This window comes from Pseudorasbora parva, chromosome 20 (assembly GCF_024679245.1).
Source record: "Pseudorasbora parva isolate DD20220531a chromosome 20, ASM2467924v1, whole genome shotgun sequence".
Taxonomy (NCBI): Eukaryota; Metazoa; Chordata; class Actinopteri; order Cypriniformes; family Gobionidae; genus Pseudorasbora; species Pseudorasbora parva.
The window spans coordinates 38328416-38345470 of NC_090191.1; the positions used below are offsets into that span (position 1 = coordinate 38328416).

The following is a 17055-nucleotide window of genomic DNA, read 5'->3' on the forward strand; positions in this document are numbered from 1 at the left end:
CTTTATTAAAGAGGTCATATCATACCTAAGCCATATATTTAATACACAGTAATTTAGTTTTTCATCACATTTTCCCACACCATTTCTGACCCTTATAATGAAATGAGCAGTTTTGCTGCTGTAGACTTGAATGTAAATGTAGGCGACTAGGTTATAGTTGATTAAAACTGCCCAGAAGATGCTATTATACATCAAATATTTATTTGATTGCTCACCATTGGTTCTTAATAATGTGTGTTGCCTTAAATGCAAAAATTGTTTATAGCCTTTTGTGGTAATTGTGAACTGGTTTTTCCGTGCCCACTGTTTTTCACTAAATGTATTCGGGTACCGTACCTTCTTGGTTTCCCAGCATGCTCTAGGCAGCTGTGGTTGGGAAATAAAATAGAGTGGTGCAGGGATCATGTATTTTTGTAGGCCAACCCGGAAGTTTGTGTTGGGTGTAACTAGTTACTAAGTCAGTTACATGCTATTCCTGTAATTTAATTATTTTTCCCTGGAAAAAATAAAGTAAGGGATTACTCTTATTTTTTCTGTAATTTAATTACAGTTACTTCTGATGTAATTATACATAATTCAATGGTGGAATTAACATCAACATTTAAAGTCTAATTTTAAAATACATGTTTTTATGTATCCTTCTCACTCACATTTTTAATACTTTGGTCAGTTAATGAGAGTAATTTATGTAGTTTTATATTATGTATTTGAATGAATTAAAAGAGCCGTTTCATGTCTATCCTTGAATTGCTTAACTCGAGGTTGATATAGGATTTAGAAAGTAATTAAAAAGTAATTAGTAGTAAGTAATTAAATACTTTTTGGAGAGAGTAATTTGTACAGTAATCTAATTACACTATTGAAGATGTAATTAGTAACTAGTAATTTTTTAAAGTAGCTTACCCAACACTGAGTTTGTATCACCCTGGTTCCCTCAACAAAAACGCAATAGGATTTTTTTTGTTGTTGATTATTGCAAAAAATAAGATGTGACTACCAAAAACATTTTATTCATAGTGATAATCTTTTAAAACACAACTTATATGAATTTAAAGCGTAAATACAAATAAAAGGGTAAACCTAGGGTACACCAACGTCATGACTTTAATGTCACCATCACTAAGCTTCTGACAACTCTTTCGGTCTTTGTTTAAAAACATTTCCCCTAAAAGTTTGAGTTATAATAGTTTACAAAAGCATGATTATAAATACAAGCTTGTGAAAGCGGACTAGTTGTTCCTGTTCGGCTGATGACGTTTAATGTCCCTGAAAACCTTTGTGGTCACATTTAGCCACAACTGCCTTTTACAAGACAAGTAAAAACTTCTTTTTTATTTTATTTTAATCACACAAGGGTTTTACTGATGTATTTTATACATTATAACGCCAAAAGTATTGGGACACCCCTCCAAATAATTGAATTCAGACGTCTCAAACACTTCCATGGCCCCAGGTGTATAAAATCAGGCACGTAGACACTTCTACAAATATTTGTGAAAGTATGGATCGCTCTCAGGAGCTCTTTGAATTCAAGTATTATACCGTAGTCTGTGATAGGTTGCCACCTGTGCAATAAGTCCATTCATGAAATTTCCTCACTCCTAAATATTCCACGGTCAACTGTTAGTGGTATTGTAACAAAGTGGAAGCAATCGGGAACAACAGCAACTCAGCCATGAAATGGTAGGTCATGTAAAATCACAGAGCGGGGACAGCGCACGCTGAGGCTCACAGTGTGCAGAGTCTTTCTCACAGCGCAACTTTCTGCAGAGTCAATAGCTACAGACCTCCAAACATTGTGTGGCCTTCATATTAGCTCAACAACAGTGTGTAGAGAGTTTCATGGAATGGGTTTCCATGGCCAAGCAGATGCATCCAAGCCTACAATAGATGCAGGGATGTAAAGCATGCCACCTGACGAATGATGGTCACACACTCGGTTATACTTTACTGGAGAACTAGTAGTTGGAGACATTACTACCGTACACATTGGAGGATACTACTGAAGTCATAACTATAGATACCTGTGAGGTACATTTTGCGATTACGGTATAACTAAGAACATATAAACAATGTTCTATACCACCACTGGACTCAGTGGCAGTGGAGGCGTGTTATCTGGAGTGACATATTACACTTCTCTGTCTGGCAATCCAATGGACGAGTCTGGTTTGGCGGTTGCAAGGAGAACGGCATTGTTCTTAATGTAAAATTTGGTGTAGGGGGCATGGTGTGGGGTTGTTTTTCAGGGGTTGTGCTTGGCCTATTAGTTCACTTGAAAGAATAAAGCATACCAAGACATTTTGGACAATTTCATGCTCCCAACTTTTAGGGAACAATTTAGGGATGGCCCATTCCCGTTCCAACATGACTGTTCACCAGTGCACAAAGCAAGGTCCATAAACACAACCCAAGGGTGGGCCAACTCCATATTAAACCCTATGAATTAAGAATGGGATGTAATTAAGTTCATGTGCATGTAAAGGCAGATGTCCCAAAACTTTAGGCAATATAGTGAGTAAAACGTGGAAACATCTTAAGCTTGTACTCGTCACAGCCCTTATTTCAAGCATTTAACCAACAACCTATTTAAAAACCTATTGACTTCAGGAAGATGGAACTGGAAGCGCTTCAAAAATATGAATACAACTGTATTATTTGATTTACATCAGAAAGCTGAAACAGCTTCGATAAATGTTTTGTTTGTTTTTTGGATTGGGAAGGACGTTTTCCGTGTTGAAAGATGTAGTTTTAGTATACTGAATGAACTTTGATATCTCACGATATGACCACTTTTAACCAGATCTCATTTAGTATTGAGTCAAATTAAAGCTGCAGGTGTATAGAGCCACAACCAGTGGGGTTAAAAAAAAAGTGGGGATTGCACTGGTGAGTTGATACGTCATGAAGACTAGACACATAGATCAGCACACAAAACACACTCAGATTACACAGAAATTACAGATGACTCACAGATTACATCACACAGAGCATGACTGAGATTTACAAAGAGAAACACACACAGATAATAGAGAGATTAGCCCACATACACTAGTATGACAAACAGTTTACATCACTTATTGTAAAGTTAGAGCACTGATAGAAACAATAGCCAGATATAAGTCTTGCACATTCAGACTGACTGTCTGAAATAAAAAGATAACATCCACTAATGGACTGTTTTGACGCATGCTGTGATGAAGTTTCGTGCTGCTTCATAAGATAAAATGCTCTTATGTTGTAATTTCTGCTTTCACTCTGAAAGGAGCACTTGAGCCCAATAATGGATTTGGATTTGAGTGAATGGATTTTATCTAGACATGTCGTGTCGTGTTGTGGTGTCGAATAAAATAGACCCAGGATTCAAGGCCTGATGCTTCAAACAGTTCAAACCTGATCAACTCACCAACATCTGAGGTTTTATGGATCTTGATGATTTCTGCCAGGTCAAAGTTCCCTGCGATGATGGCAACCTACCAGAAAAAGCATTTAACATGTCAATAGCACTTGATTTATGGAATAGTACAGGGACCCACCTATCCCATTAAAGGGGGGGTGAAATGCTGTTTCATGCATACTGAGCTTTTTACACTGTTAAAGACTTGGATTCCCATCCTAAACATAGACAAAGTTTCAAAAACTAATGTTGGACGTTTGATGGAGTATTTCTGTGTCAAAAATACTCCTTCCGGTTTCTCACAAGTCTCGGAGAGTTTTTTTTCGAGTATGGCTCGGCTTGACGTTAATAGAGCGGAAGGTCCTTGTATGGGCCGTACGGGCTCTTCTCCCAGTAGGGTGCGCACGCGCGTGACTAGAGCGAGAGAGGAAATGCACGCCCGGAAACACTCCGCGCCACGCTCCACTTTATTCCTATGAGTGACGTTGAGCGACTTCAAGGCTTCAGCACAGCATTACGGGAAGGCAGCGCTGCATTTGAACCGATTTGAACGCAGAAATGACGGGAAGCTTCACAGCATCGCTTCAGTCGCGTCTCAAAGTGGATTTCCACGGTCACTGCTGTCACAGGACTTCACCAAATCATACCAAAGAAGTGTGTTTTTGACGGAGCGGTCCCAGCGATAAAGGTCCGTCCGTGCTTTGGAAGCAGCCGGTGAGTAAAACTGCTTCAAATGTCTGTGCTGTTGGCTACCGTCGCATGAGTAAACATCAGTAAACGACATGATCGCGTGCTTCGTCATTCAAATGCGCTAACGGACTCCATTGTTGTTCTGTATAACGTTAAACTAGTCTGACGTGCAAAACTGTTTTGCTTGCTACTGCTAATGTTTAGTCGCATACAATAGTCCATAAACCGAATCATGTCCTCATAAACTGTGAGTAAACACACACAAATGTTGACTAAATACAGTACATACCACAGAGACGGACGTCCTGCTGCTGCTGTTTCTCCTGTTCAATTTATTTCAGCCTCCGAAGGATTCTGGATCATATATCTATTAGCTGAGATCGATAGCCATGGGTTTCTCCACGCTTGAGAACGTCACCACTTTGCGCACTTGTCATTCTTTAGCTCCGCCCACACGATACGCCTCCAGGCGCTCGTTTTTTTCCGAAAAGACTCGGTACAGCCCATATTTCTTTTATAAATATGATAAAACTAAAGACTTTTCGGAGATATGAAGGATGCAATACTACTCTATAAGTACTCAAGATTGACATGAGATTGACTGAAACTGAGTGTTTCACCCCCACTTTAAAGACTGTGTGTGTGTAGACTGAGCCAAAACATTAGCTGAGAGACGTGGTACCTGAAATGCTGTTTGGTTGTTGTAGTTCTTGATTTCTTTATTTGCTCCTCGAAACAGGAGAACTCTAGCACAGCCTTCCTATAGATATGGCAGAGAAAAAGAAAAGGCAGGTGAGTGCACAAGAAAACCGAAGTGATTATAACATCCTGCAAAGGGGTGTTTTATATGCGATTTGGTGCCCAGCTGAGTTTAATAACTATATACAGTTGCAGTGAAATACCAGCATACACAATGTATGTATTCACAATGTAAAATGGAATGAGTATGTGAAACAATCAGGCGTTATTCTCTGAGGAAGCAAAGGAAGTAACGTTAAAAACAACAGTAAAACGTGTAAATATATATATGAAATGAATCTTTTTTTCCCAACCATAACACTGTCCAATCAGAGGCAGGCAGCGTATTTTTTGTTTTCATAGAGGTGAGGTGTAGCATGAATGTTAAGAAGGTAACCGTAAAATGTCACATTAACGGAGAGAGTGCTTCCGCATCGTTGTGATTGGCTAATTACCCTATCAATGCCTAATTTTGTTCACAGATGCTCTGCAAATTGTCCTCAATGGATCCAAATTTGGACGACATCAGAAATTGGCGTCACAAAACCGAGTCTATTCAGACAAATTAAACATTTACATTTTTAAAATTACATTATTGTTTTGTATTGACAGAAATTTAAAATGAGTCTAGGTGATTGTTAAAAACTGCAGCTATTATAAGTCTGGTTTAATTTGTCACAATGGGTGCGGAAGGTGGTTTCGGTTGCATTGCATTGTGGGATACAGTATTCCTTGCTATTCCGTGCCATTTGCTATAATTGCATTTTACACATTTTGGCATTGTATTCTATTGTCTGGTAATCACCACACCAAGCTCAATCTTTTAAGATTGAACACTGGCCTGTGAAGTCTGCTCTGTATTTTCGTCTGTACTGGAGGTGTGATTAACGGGCATTATTCAAATAACTGTATTCTGTATGCAGTTAGATAGTCCTTTAACCAATCAGACCATCAGTCCGTCATTGTGTTAAACCCGCCAATAGTGCGGCAAGTCGATAAGCCGGTTTGTGATTGGTGACCGCAAAAATTTTAACAGAAGCACGAGATAAATATGTACAGGTTTCCAGCCTGAGCTGCTACAATCGATGCCTCGATTGTAGTCTTGAGTTTTCATCTGGGAATCATAGAATCATATTAAATCATTTCCATTTTGAGGGCCTGGTTAAGCTAGTAAGTACTGTTCTCGCCAGGTCCAAGAGACTGTTTTTTTCCACACAGAACCTGAACTCCCTTTTCCATGGCTTTACATTTCCAACACAAGCTATAATGCCCAGTACACAACTGTCCCAGATGAAAGATGATGGCTCATGATCATGGCTCCTAAACGTTAGTCGTACATTGAGAGAGGTTCAAAGACGGCCGTTATCATAGTCTTTTGACCAAAGATAGCCTGTGATAATTTTCTTACAGTGTCAGAATTTTAGCATTATTACTCATATTGTGTTTGCTGCTATGACCTACATCTACAGACTAGCCAATAAAAATGCATCATAAAACTGTATATTGATCAACGCGACATGGTGCTTAAACTTAAGACTACTTGCCTCAAGCTCCGTTTACAGGATTTGCATGCCAAGTTTTCCTCTTTTCCCTAGCCATGCATGACCGCGTCTATATTTTCCTCCTCCTTTTTTGTTCAGTGCACATAAAAACCACAATTGCTAAAGTGTGATTCATCTTGCTCTATTTGTTCAGCACTAATGCATGCTGATGACGTTTTATTCTTTTATACTAACTGGCATTGTAGCCTATGATTCAATGGGTGTCATCATCGCACCGTCTACCTACATTTCGTGCACAAGTTTATTAGATCCATGTCGATTTGTAATGATCTTATAGGATTGCCGATTAGCACAAGAGGTAGACCAATCACAACATACTGTGCTTTTCAGAAGGCAGATTTTAAATTAAACAAAGCGTTCAGAGGGTGAAAACAGGTGCTGCAACAATGTAAATTATAAGAAAAACAATGAGTTTTGGGAACACATTAGATCCCATAAACACAATTATAAACCTGTAAATAAGCATAATTTAAAAATAGTATGCACATACCCAATCATTTGAGAAAGCATAGCTGATGGCGTTGAGAGCGAAGAACCTGTGTGAGCATTTGTGGGTGTGTGTACCTGGTTGTAGAGGGCACACAGGTGTAGTGCTGTGTTTCCTGAGGCATTCTGAGAGCTCATCTCTGCTCCATAGAATAACAGGTGCTCAAGGTGCTGCACGTTTCCATGACGACAAGCCTAATGTACAAAACACACACACACACACACGCTCCGATCACCCACTGCTGCAGTTGTAGCAAACAATAAAAAGGATATATTTAGTCTCGTTGGAGAATGAAACTTTATGCTACTGGAGATTGTCTGTACACGTTTAATGAGAAAATGTGCTGAGCATTAGACGAGAAGCGCGTTACCTGATGGATCTCCTGCCAGCCATTCTCGTCGCTGTAGCCCAGCTGGGCGTGATCGTACAGCAGCAGCTCGCAGCAGTACGGATCTCCCCCAACCATGGCACTATGATAGAGGGGGGTGAGCCCACGACTGTCCTTATAGTCTGGAGACGCCCCCAGATCCAACAATGTCTGCGGATAGCACATGAAATATGATGGACATATGTGCACAGACTCCCAACAGCTTGCGATGAGTTGTATAAGGATGAGTCTTTCTTTGGATTGTGCGTGTGGGAGGGAAAGTGCATCAACTCACAGTCAATGCTACATGGTTGTGCGTTTGGATCGCTTTGTGCAGCGCCGTCAGGCCGTCTCTGGTTCTGAAGTCCAGATGGGCTCCTCCGCTTCTCAACACCTTAATCAGATCGGCACAAGTGTCCAGCTGGGCCACGAGAGTGAGAGGAGATTCTGGAAACATCACACATGCGGAGATGATTAAAAATGCTAAATGTCAAATCCATTTCGCCGCATATATAATTTGGTAATTTTGTCGAATGTCCTTGGTTGATTAGGATTGTTCTTCATTTACATTCATTTAAGTAGCATAAATGCTAATCAAGGCAAACTCTAAAGGAAGTGTTCACCCATCCTTCACCCCAAAATGAAAATTTTGCCATGATTGTTCCAACCCTGTATAATTTTGTTTATTCTATGAAACCCAAAATGAGATGTTTGGCAGAAAGTCCACGTTGCTCTTTTCCATAAAGTGAAAGTAGACTTTGATATACATATTGCAAGAAAAAGTATGTGAACCGCTTGCAGAATCTGTGAAATTTTGAACAATTTTAACAAAATAAGAGAGATCATACAAAATGTTGTTTTTTTATTTAGTGCTGCTTCTGAATAAGAACATTTTCTGATTTTTTTTTTTTTACATATAGTCCACAAGACTGAGATTTTTTTAAATATAAAGATTTATTAAAAAAGAGATTTATTAAAATCCTCCCGTTTCAAAAGTTTATGAACTCATTGATTCGTAATACTGTGTGTTGTTACCTGGATGTTTAGGTGTATTTTTGTTTTGTTATGGTTGTTCTTGTTTGTCCTGAGCAGTTAAACTGATTACCGTTCTTCAGAAAATCCTCCAGGTTCTGCACATTGTTCAGTTTTCCCGCATATTTTGCATATTTGATCCTTTTCCAGCAGTGACTGTGATTTTGAGATCCATCTTTTCACACTGAGGACAAATACACTCAAACACAACTATTAAACAAAAGTTCAAACATTCACTGAAGTTTCAGAAGGAAACACGAAATCTGATTTTGAATATCAAGGTAAATTGTACTTAATTTGTCTTCCGGGAAACATGTAAGTATCTTTTGTTGCTTCTGAAGGGCAGAAAAAATTATATTTAAACAAAATAAGAAAAATGTTGACATCTTCATCCTGTTCAATGTCTGCTAAATGATTAAATATAAAATGTAAATGTTCAATACTTGATCTTCAAATTCAAAAAGTTTCCTTCTGGAGCATCAGTGAATGTTTGAACCTTTTTTAATAGTTGTGTTTGAGTCCCTCAATCATCCTCAGTGTGAAAAGATGGATCTCAAAAATATCAAATATGCAAAATATGCTGGAAAACTGAATTATGTGCTGGACCTGGAAGACTTTTCTAAAGAAAGTTGGTCAGTTTATCTGCTCAGGACAAACAAGCGACTCAAGAACAACTCTCACAAAACACAAAAACAGCTGTGGATCATCCAGATCACGACACAGTATTAAAAAGCAATGGTTCATAAACTTTTGAACTGGGGCATTTTAACAAAATTAAGTAGTTTTTTTTATCTTGTGGACTGTGTTCCAACGGTAGTGGAAACAATTGTGCATCTTTTGAAAGATTTGAGAATCTCCAGATCAAAACACTGACAAAGAAGTAGAAACAAGCGAGAAAAGCATTGCTTATGCACGTTGTAGTCTTTTTTCTTTCTTTTCCTTCTTACTATTTTCTCTGCTTTATGATAGAAATGTAGCTTTTTTATGAAACTTACCCATATTAAAGTGTTGATTCAAAATAAAATAAAATGCATGAAGCTAGAATAAAATGAGTAGAGGATCTTTCCTGATAATCCGTACCTGATATTCATGCAACAGAATATTCTGGTAGCCATGCAAGTTTTGTAAAAATTATTAAAATAAATAAATTTAAAAAAATGCTGGTGGTGGCTTGCAAAAAAAAAAAAGAAAAAAAAATCTGCAGGGGAAAGAGTTGCGAACCAAAAGCGCCCTAAAAGTATCATAAAAGGAGATTATATGTTTCTGAAGTCATACAGCTTCATGTGCAGAACAGACCAAAATGTTATTCTCATTCCTGCCAAGACTCTCAAATGGCACCGCTCCAATGTTCAAAACAGCTCATTTTTAGATGCATTGTACCAAGTTTGAAGGCAGGTTTGGGAAGTGATGTGAAATACAAACGAACTTGCACTGCCCATATAAGCATCACATTTCATCAGCTCTGACCCACATGGAGAATTTATTTTAAAAATATAATAAAATCACCTCCGCTCTCAGAATCATGAAAATTGGGGTCCAGCCCTTTCTCCAGGAACCTGCAGACCTTCTCCACACACCTCTGTTGTACATACTCCATAAACTTCTTTAAATTGGCCTGGCAACAATGGAAGATAGTCTCATATTACTAACCAGTCAACAATGTATTGAGTAATGGAAAGCAAGATTTTTTAATGGAATATCGAAGGAAATACAATGGATCAACATACTACATTCACAATGCAAAGCTGCTTTAAGCATTACTAAGAAGTAAGATGAAAAAAAAAAAAAAAAAAAAAAATGAATGGAAGTTGCTCATTACAAATGCAAAAAGGTTAGCCAATCAGAGAGAGCTTATTAACATATATCATCTGTCCTAAAGATATAGTAGCATAACGAAAATAGTCTGCACAATTCTAGTCAGAAAACAGTCATGTCAAACTAAATTATGTTTTTGCTGCAAGAAACTTTGACAAAAGTGGACTTTTAAAAATAAAAAAATTAAGTTAAGGTGCTTTAGGCAATTCAAATATTTTTGCTAGCTTCTGCCATTTTGATAACTTCAACCACATGCTCTCTCTTCCAAACCCATCCTCTAAAGACTCAATATCAGCAAACTTGAATCCACAAAATGATTCATAAACAGAGAGTGTTTCTAGCTATTTTTTGATTTGGCTAAAAAAAAAAAAATATTGATCTTTAGGTGTTTTTAGAGTCTAGAGCTGTCACAGAGATGCATGCTATTTTTCTCAGGACCAAAAACAAGACAGCTTGTTCCAGATAACAAAGATTTTTAATGGAAAAGTATCTGTTTTTTAGGACTACAGAATTATGTATAAATATACACTGCTGTTTAAAGGTTTGGGGTTGGTAAGATATAAAAATGTCTCTAATGCAAACCAAGGCTGCATTTATTTGATGAATACAGTAAAAACAGTAATACTATGAAATCATTATTTTTAATTATGTGTGATAATTTAATGTTATTCCTGTGATCAAAGCTGAATTTTCAGCATTAATACTCCAGTCTTGTCACATGATCCTTCAGAAATCATTCTAATGCTGATTTGCTGCTCAAGGAACATTTCATATTATAATTATCAATGTTGAAAACATTGCTGCTTCATATTTTTGTGGAAACTGTGAAACATTTTTTCTCTGTATTATTTGATGGATAGAAGATTAAAAAGAACAGCATTTATTTCAAATAGAGATTGTTTATAACATTAATGTCTTTACTGTTACTTTGACAAATTGAATGCATCCTTGCTGAATATTAGTATTATTACCAACCACAAACATTTTAACGGTAGTGTACATGAATGTTAGACGTTACCTTGGTATGCAGTTTGGCCAGTTGCTTGTCATCTACATGGCTCTGAGTGTAAACACGCCTCTTGTAACGGAACTGAAGTCACACAAATGAATTGACAGGTAAATGATAGTAACATAGCAACCTGACCAATAATATAATAAGTGAGAGACCTAAAGCATTGTGGGATGCAGAAGGGGGGAGTATGTGCACCTCTAGGTACGGTACAGGTGTGATCGTAGGGAGAGGATACTCCCTGAGCAATCTCTCCTCATCGAGGAACTTTCCGGCGCGCCCATTAAAGGCAGGGAGGTAGAGGCCATAGTTAAGCACATCGGTCAGGCTTTGTGTCAGAGTGACCAGAACTCGCTGCTTACAAACCCACACTGGAGCCTCAAGGTCCAATCGCAGGCATTTCTGGAAACAAACATACACCCGTGTTACAAAATCCCTACATGAACAAGAAGTATGTTTGCTTTAATTTTGAGACTTTAGCATACTTAATTATACAGATTGACAGAAGGTGATATTTATCAGGATTTGTTGCAGGTTGGACTCGAACATGCATCAACCATACGAGCACCAAGGTTTAGACTCGAAAGACTTGACAAAATAGGTTTTAATTATTCATGCATATTAACATATTAATTATTGTCTGCCCATTATGTATTTCCTCCAAATGCACCAGGCTTTAGACTTCACATAAGATCGTTTAAGAGCTTAACGTGCTATTTGATCACTGTGACGAGCAGGGCAAGCGAGCGGCTCTCTCTCATGGCTCTCGCTCGCCCTGCTCGTCACAATCCCAAACTTTGATATGTCATCCATCAATACGGATGTGCTGAACTCGTGGCATCTTTTTACTTAAATAAGCCGAAAGCCAAATAAAATGGTGTTTGTGACATTTGCGCTGCAAAAATAACAGCATTTAATGTTGTCTGTTCGCAGGTTGCTATAATGTGAAAAGCATAGGACCAAGAATAAACACTTTCTGACCCTAATAATTTTAATAATAATTTGTTACATTTATATAGCTCTTTTCTCAGAAATAAGGATTGTGGAAATCTCCTCAACCACCACCAATGCGCAGCATCCACTATGCGATGGCAGCCATATTTGTTGCACTTTGAGATTCTTCGGAATGAAAAGTGCGTTAAAAATATTATTATTATTATTATTATATTGCACCAGAACGCCCACCACACGCTGCTATTGATGGAGAAGAGACATTAGCTGCGTTTAGATGGACTATAATAATCGGAGTAGTAGCACAATCAAAATAAAAAGTCACATGTAACCATGTCAATCGGAATTAAATGACCAGATCTGAAAATTAAAAATGTCTACTTGCAAGGAGTGGTTTATTCCTTTGTAATTATTCCTTGTAACACGTGATCTGATTGAAAACCTGAAAGTAATGTGCATGTGCAAAGATGAAGCAATAGCATAATTAGACGTATGACGCACTGAACTTCTTCCGGTTGAGAAGTGTCATAAATTAGTGTGTCTTATCAATCTGAAATTCTCTTTTCACTCAATCTATGTTAAGTGGAGCAGTCCTTGTTTTGGACTCTGTTTTGGGCACGGATGGGCCATTTTTACAGCTTAATAAATACAAGCAGCACGGCTCAACGCTTCGCGTGCTGGCCGTCGCCTAATTAGGACCCTAAATAGAAAAATATTAAGTCTGCTTTTTAAAACAAAGAAAAGGTATGGAAAAGGTAGCATGCAACATAGCGGAAAACTTGTATGTTTGAGCAGTGTGCATGTAAAAAGATAAAATTCAATCAGAAGCTTGTGACATTAACACGCACATCAATCGAAATGAATTAATTTATATTAAAGCAAAAAGTGTCCATGTAAACGCAGCTAGTGATGAAGCCAATCCGTTTATGAGGATGATTAGGAGGCCATGATGGACGGAGGCCAATGGGCAAATTTAGCCAGGATGCCGGGGTTACACCCCTACTCTTTTTCGAGGGACATCCTGAGATATTTAATGACCACAGAGAGGCTGCGTTTAAGTCCAGTTTTTTATGTCTTTCCCTCGTAAACTTCCTGTCTCGTTCACTCAGTTGTGCACGAGTGCTCACTATACTTGTGAAACCCTTGCAATGTGTTTACATTGAAGGCATAAAGCCCTTGATTACTTGGAATGTGCTATGGAGCTGATTTATTTTCCTCATGAATTTGTTTTACACACCATTTTATAGGCCTGCATGCATGCTTGGGCTGTTGGAGAAAATAAATAAAAAATTACACAAACGAAAATGATAACAATACAGTGAACTATAACAGTCAGCTTAAGGTAGCTACAGGTAAAAATCAAAATAACTCCAATATCATACACTAAAGTTGCGTGAGGTGGAGGTAAATTAAGTGCAATCTGCTGTGACGTCAAAATCATGGTGCATTGTGGTCTATGTGTCTGTCCGACGTGCACATGTTGAGTAAACTTGCTCCCCCGGTCAAAATCGAGGGGTCAAAGGCCTGTCATAATAAACTTTCCTCGTCCATGTGATGAAGTTAAATGCACTTCAAAATGGTGACGGGGTTCCCTGAGGGGAAGTTATAGGGAAGTTTATGGCCCTGTCCCACTTTTGGTCTTGTGGACTTACAACGGCTGCAGCGTGCGTGTGTCCGTTAAAAGGGTTAGTTCACCAAAATATGAAAATTACCCCATGATTTACCCACCCTCAAGCCATCCTAGGAATATGACTTTCTTCTTTCAGACGAATACAATCGGAGATATATTAAATAATGTCCTGGCTCTTCTAAGCTTTATAATGGCAGTGAATAGAGGATTTGATTTTGAAGCCCAAAAAAGTGCATCCATCCATCATAAAAGATATCCACACAGCTCTGGGGGGTTAATAAAGGCCTTCTGAAGCAAAGCAATGCATTTGTGTGAGGAAAATATCCATATTAAAACTTTAAAAAACAAACTAGCTTCCAACTGACAGACGTACGCATTGGTTTACTGCGAAAGAGTAACCCTTCACGTGACGTGTGACATTGACAATCGCGTAACCGCAGAGGATAGAGCAAAACAAAACACCGGTCAGGAATTAGAAGTCTAAAATAAGAATTTTTACAGAGAAATGTTGAAGGATATAGATATAAGAAAAGAGGAGCTTGAATTTGTTGTCCAACCCATATTTGTTTGAACCACAAGACGTGTCAAAGCTGATGCTAATCCTACATTGCCTCATGGGTCCTTTGGCATAAGTTGTCTGCCCACATTGTAAAAATAAAAATAAAAATAATAATAATTTAAAAAAAAAAACCACTATAAAAGTTTAAGGCATACAGCTCCAAAACATTTTTGAGTTTTCTCAACTTAGGGTCAATAGTTGTAAAAACTGAAAAACTTTTTTCATTTTAAATAGTTGAATACACTTTAAAAGCTGAATTTTTCAAATAAAACATAAGTTGGATTTTTACAGTGCAGAAACTAGTTATTTTAGTTTTTAAAGTTTTAGTTAATATCTTCTTCTTCTTCTTTCGGCTATTCCCTTCAGGGGTTGCCACAGCGAATCATCTGTTCATCAATACTGCCTCCATCTATTTCTATCCTGTGTATCCTCCTCTCTCAGACCGACTACCCTCATGTCCTCCTTCACTACATCCATAAACCTCCTCTTTGGTCTTCCTCTTGACCTCCTGTCTGGCAGCTCTAACCTCAGCATCCTTTTACCGATGTATTCACTCTCCCTCCTCTGAACATGTCCAAACCATCTCAACCTGGCCTCTCTAACTTCGTCTCCAAAACATCTCACATGTGCTGTCCCTTTGATGTACTCATTCCTGATCCTATCCATCCTTGTCACTCCCAAAGAGAAGCTCAACATCTTCAGCTCTGCTACCTCTAGCTCTTCCTCTTGTCTTTTCCTCAGTGCAACTGTCTCCAAACCATACAACATCGCTGGTCTCACTACTGTTCTGTACACCTTTCCTTTCATTCTTGCTGGTATACTTTTATCACACAACAGACCTGACACTTTTCTCCACCCATTCCAACCTGCCTGCACACGCTTCTTCACCTCTTTTCCACACTCCCCATTGCTCTGGACTGTTGACCCTAAGTACTTAAAATCCTGCACCTTCTATACCTCTTCTCCCTGTAACCTCACTGTTCCACTTGGTTCCCTCTCATTCACATACATGTATTCTGTCCTGCTGTGGCTAACCTTCATTCCTCTCCTCTCCAGAGCAAACCTCCTCCTCTCTAGACTTTCCTCCACCTGCTCCCTGCTCTCACTACAGATCACAATGTCATCCGCAAACATCATAGTCCATGGAGATGTCTTTCTGACCTCATCTGTCAGCCTGTCCATCACCACTGCAAACAAGAAGGGGCTCAGAGCCGATCCTTGATGCAGTCCCACCTTCACGGTGAAGTCCTCTGTCTCACCTACGGCACACCTTACCACTGTCCTACTGCTCTCATACATATCCTGTACCACTCTAACATACTTCTCTGCCACTCCAGACCTCCTCATACATTGCCACAGCTCCTCTCTTGGCACTCTGTCATATGCTTTCTCTAAATCTACAAAGACACAATGCAGCTCTTTCTGACCTACTCTGTACTTCTCCATCAACATTCTCAAAGCAAATAATGCATCTGTAGTGCTCTTTTTTTGGCATGAAACCATACTGCTGCTCACAAATGTCCACTTCTCCCCTTAGCCTTGCTTCCACTACTCTTTCCCATAACTTCATTGTATGGCTCATCAGCTTAATACCTCTATAGTTTCCACAACTCTGCACATCTCCCTTGTTCTTAAAAATCGGCACCAAAACACGTCTCCTCCATTCCTCAGGCATCCTCTCACTCTCTAAGACCTTGTTGAACAACCTAGTTAAAAACTCTACTGCCATTTCTCCTAGACACTTCCATACCTCCACTGGTATGTCATCAGGGCCAACTGCCTTTCCTCTCTTCATCCTCTTCAAAGCTCTTCTAACTTCACCCTTGCTAATACTTTCTACTTCCTGGTCAACAATATTTGCCTCTACAACTCTTCTCTCCCTGTCATTTTCCTCATTCATCAGTTCTTCAAAGTACTCCTTCCAACTTTCCCTCATCCTCCTGTCAGCCGTCAAAACATTTCCATGTCTATCTTTAATCACTCTAACCTGCTGCACATCCTTTCCATCTCTATCCCTCTGCCTCGCCAACCGATACACATCCCTCTCACCTTCCTTACTATCTAACCTTGCATACATGTCCTCATACGCTCTCTGTTTGGCCTTTGCCACCTCTATCTTAACCTCACGCTGCATCACCCTATATTCCTGTCTACTTTCCTCCGTCCTCTCACTGTCCCACTTCTTCCTAGCTAACTTCTTCATATTCTTCGTCATATTCGTGATTCGCATAATGGATTTGGCAAAAATTTTACGTCGGATGCCCTTCCTGACACAACCCTCTCTATTTATCCGGGCTTGGGACCGGCACAAAAGGTACACTGGCGTGTGACCTCCTGTGGCTAGATAAAGTTTTAATTAATATATAAGTTTTTTTTAGATTTTTCTCACATAAACCCATCGTTTTGCTTCAGAAGGGCTTTATTAAACTCCCGGAGCCATGTGGATTACTTTTATGATGGTTGGATGCATTTTTTTGGACTTCAAAATCGAATTCGCTATTCACTGCCATAATAAAGCTTGGAAGAGCCAGGAAATTATTTAATATACACCTTGAATGTCTTAAAGTGATAGTTCACCGAAAAAAAGAAAATTACTCCATGATTTACACACTCTTAAGTCCACAAGACTTTATGTAGGTCTGTCCAATTTGTTATTTTAGGCTTCCGAAGGGTACTTCCTAGTGTCCCCTTTTGTGGTCGATGCATACTTTTGCCGAGCCCACACTGAAGTGAGCTCCACAGCAGACTTCTTCCCGACAGTCAAAGTGGTGTTACATCATAAAAGTGCAGATTCACAGGAAGACCGTGAGTGTTTAGG

At 38.9% G+C, this 17055-nt stretch overlaps 1 protein-coding gene and 1 long non-coding RNA gene across 14 annotated transcripts in view; one reads left to right on the plus strand and one right to left on the minus strand.

The window, feature by feature from the left end:
• LOC137049513 (uncharacterized) overlaps window positions 1-17055 on the plus strand; it is a 46911-nt gene that overhangs the window by 17735 nt on the left and 12121 nt on the right. The window lies entirely within an intron of this gene.
• The window catches only part of shank3b (SH3 and multiple ankyrin repeat domains 3b), a 45156-nt gene that overhangs the window by 16598 nt on the left and 11503 nt on the right, over window positions 1-17055 (minus strand). For 10 of the 12 annotated variants that reach the window (XM_067428041.1, XM_067428042.1, XM_067428043.1 and 7 more), the window contains 8 exons: window positions 11296-11499; window positions 11107-11178; window positions 9780-9888; window positions 7537-7688; window positions 7245-7412; window positions 6952-7068; window positions 4770-4847; window positions 3407-3473 (listed from right to left, as the gene is read on the minus strand). In XM_067428041.1, the coding sequence (XP_067284142.1) occupies window positions 3407-3473; window positions 4770-4847; window positions 6952-7068; window positions 7245-7412; window positions 7537-7688; window positions 9780-9888; window positions 11107-11178; window positions 11296-11499 (967 nt within the window). The remainder of the gene's footprint in view (window positions 1-3406; window positions 3474-4769; window positions 4848-6951; window positions 7069-7244; window positions 7413-7536; window positions 7689-9779; window positions 9889-11106; window positions 11179-11295; window positions 11500-17055) is intronic. The other 2 variants (XM_067428044.1, XM_067428045.1) reach the window with 2 other exon arrangements.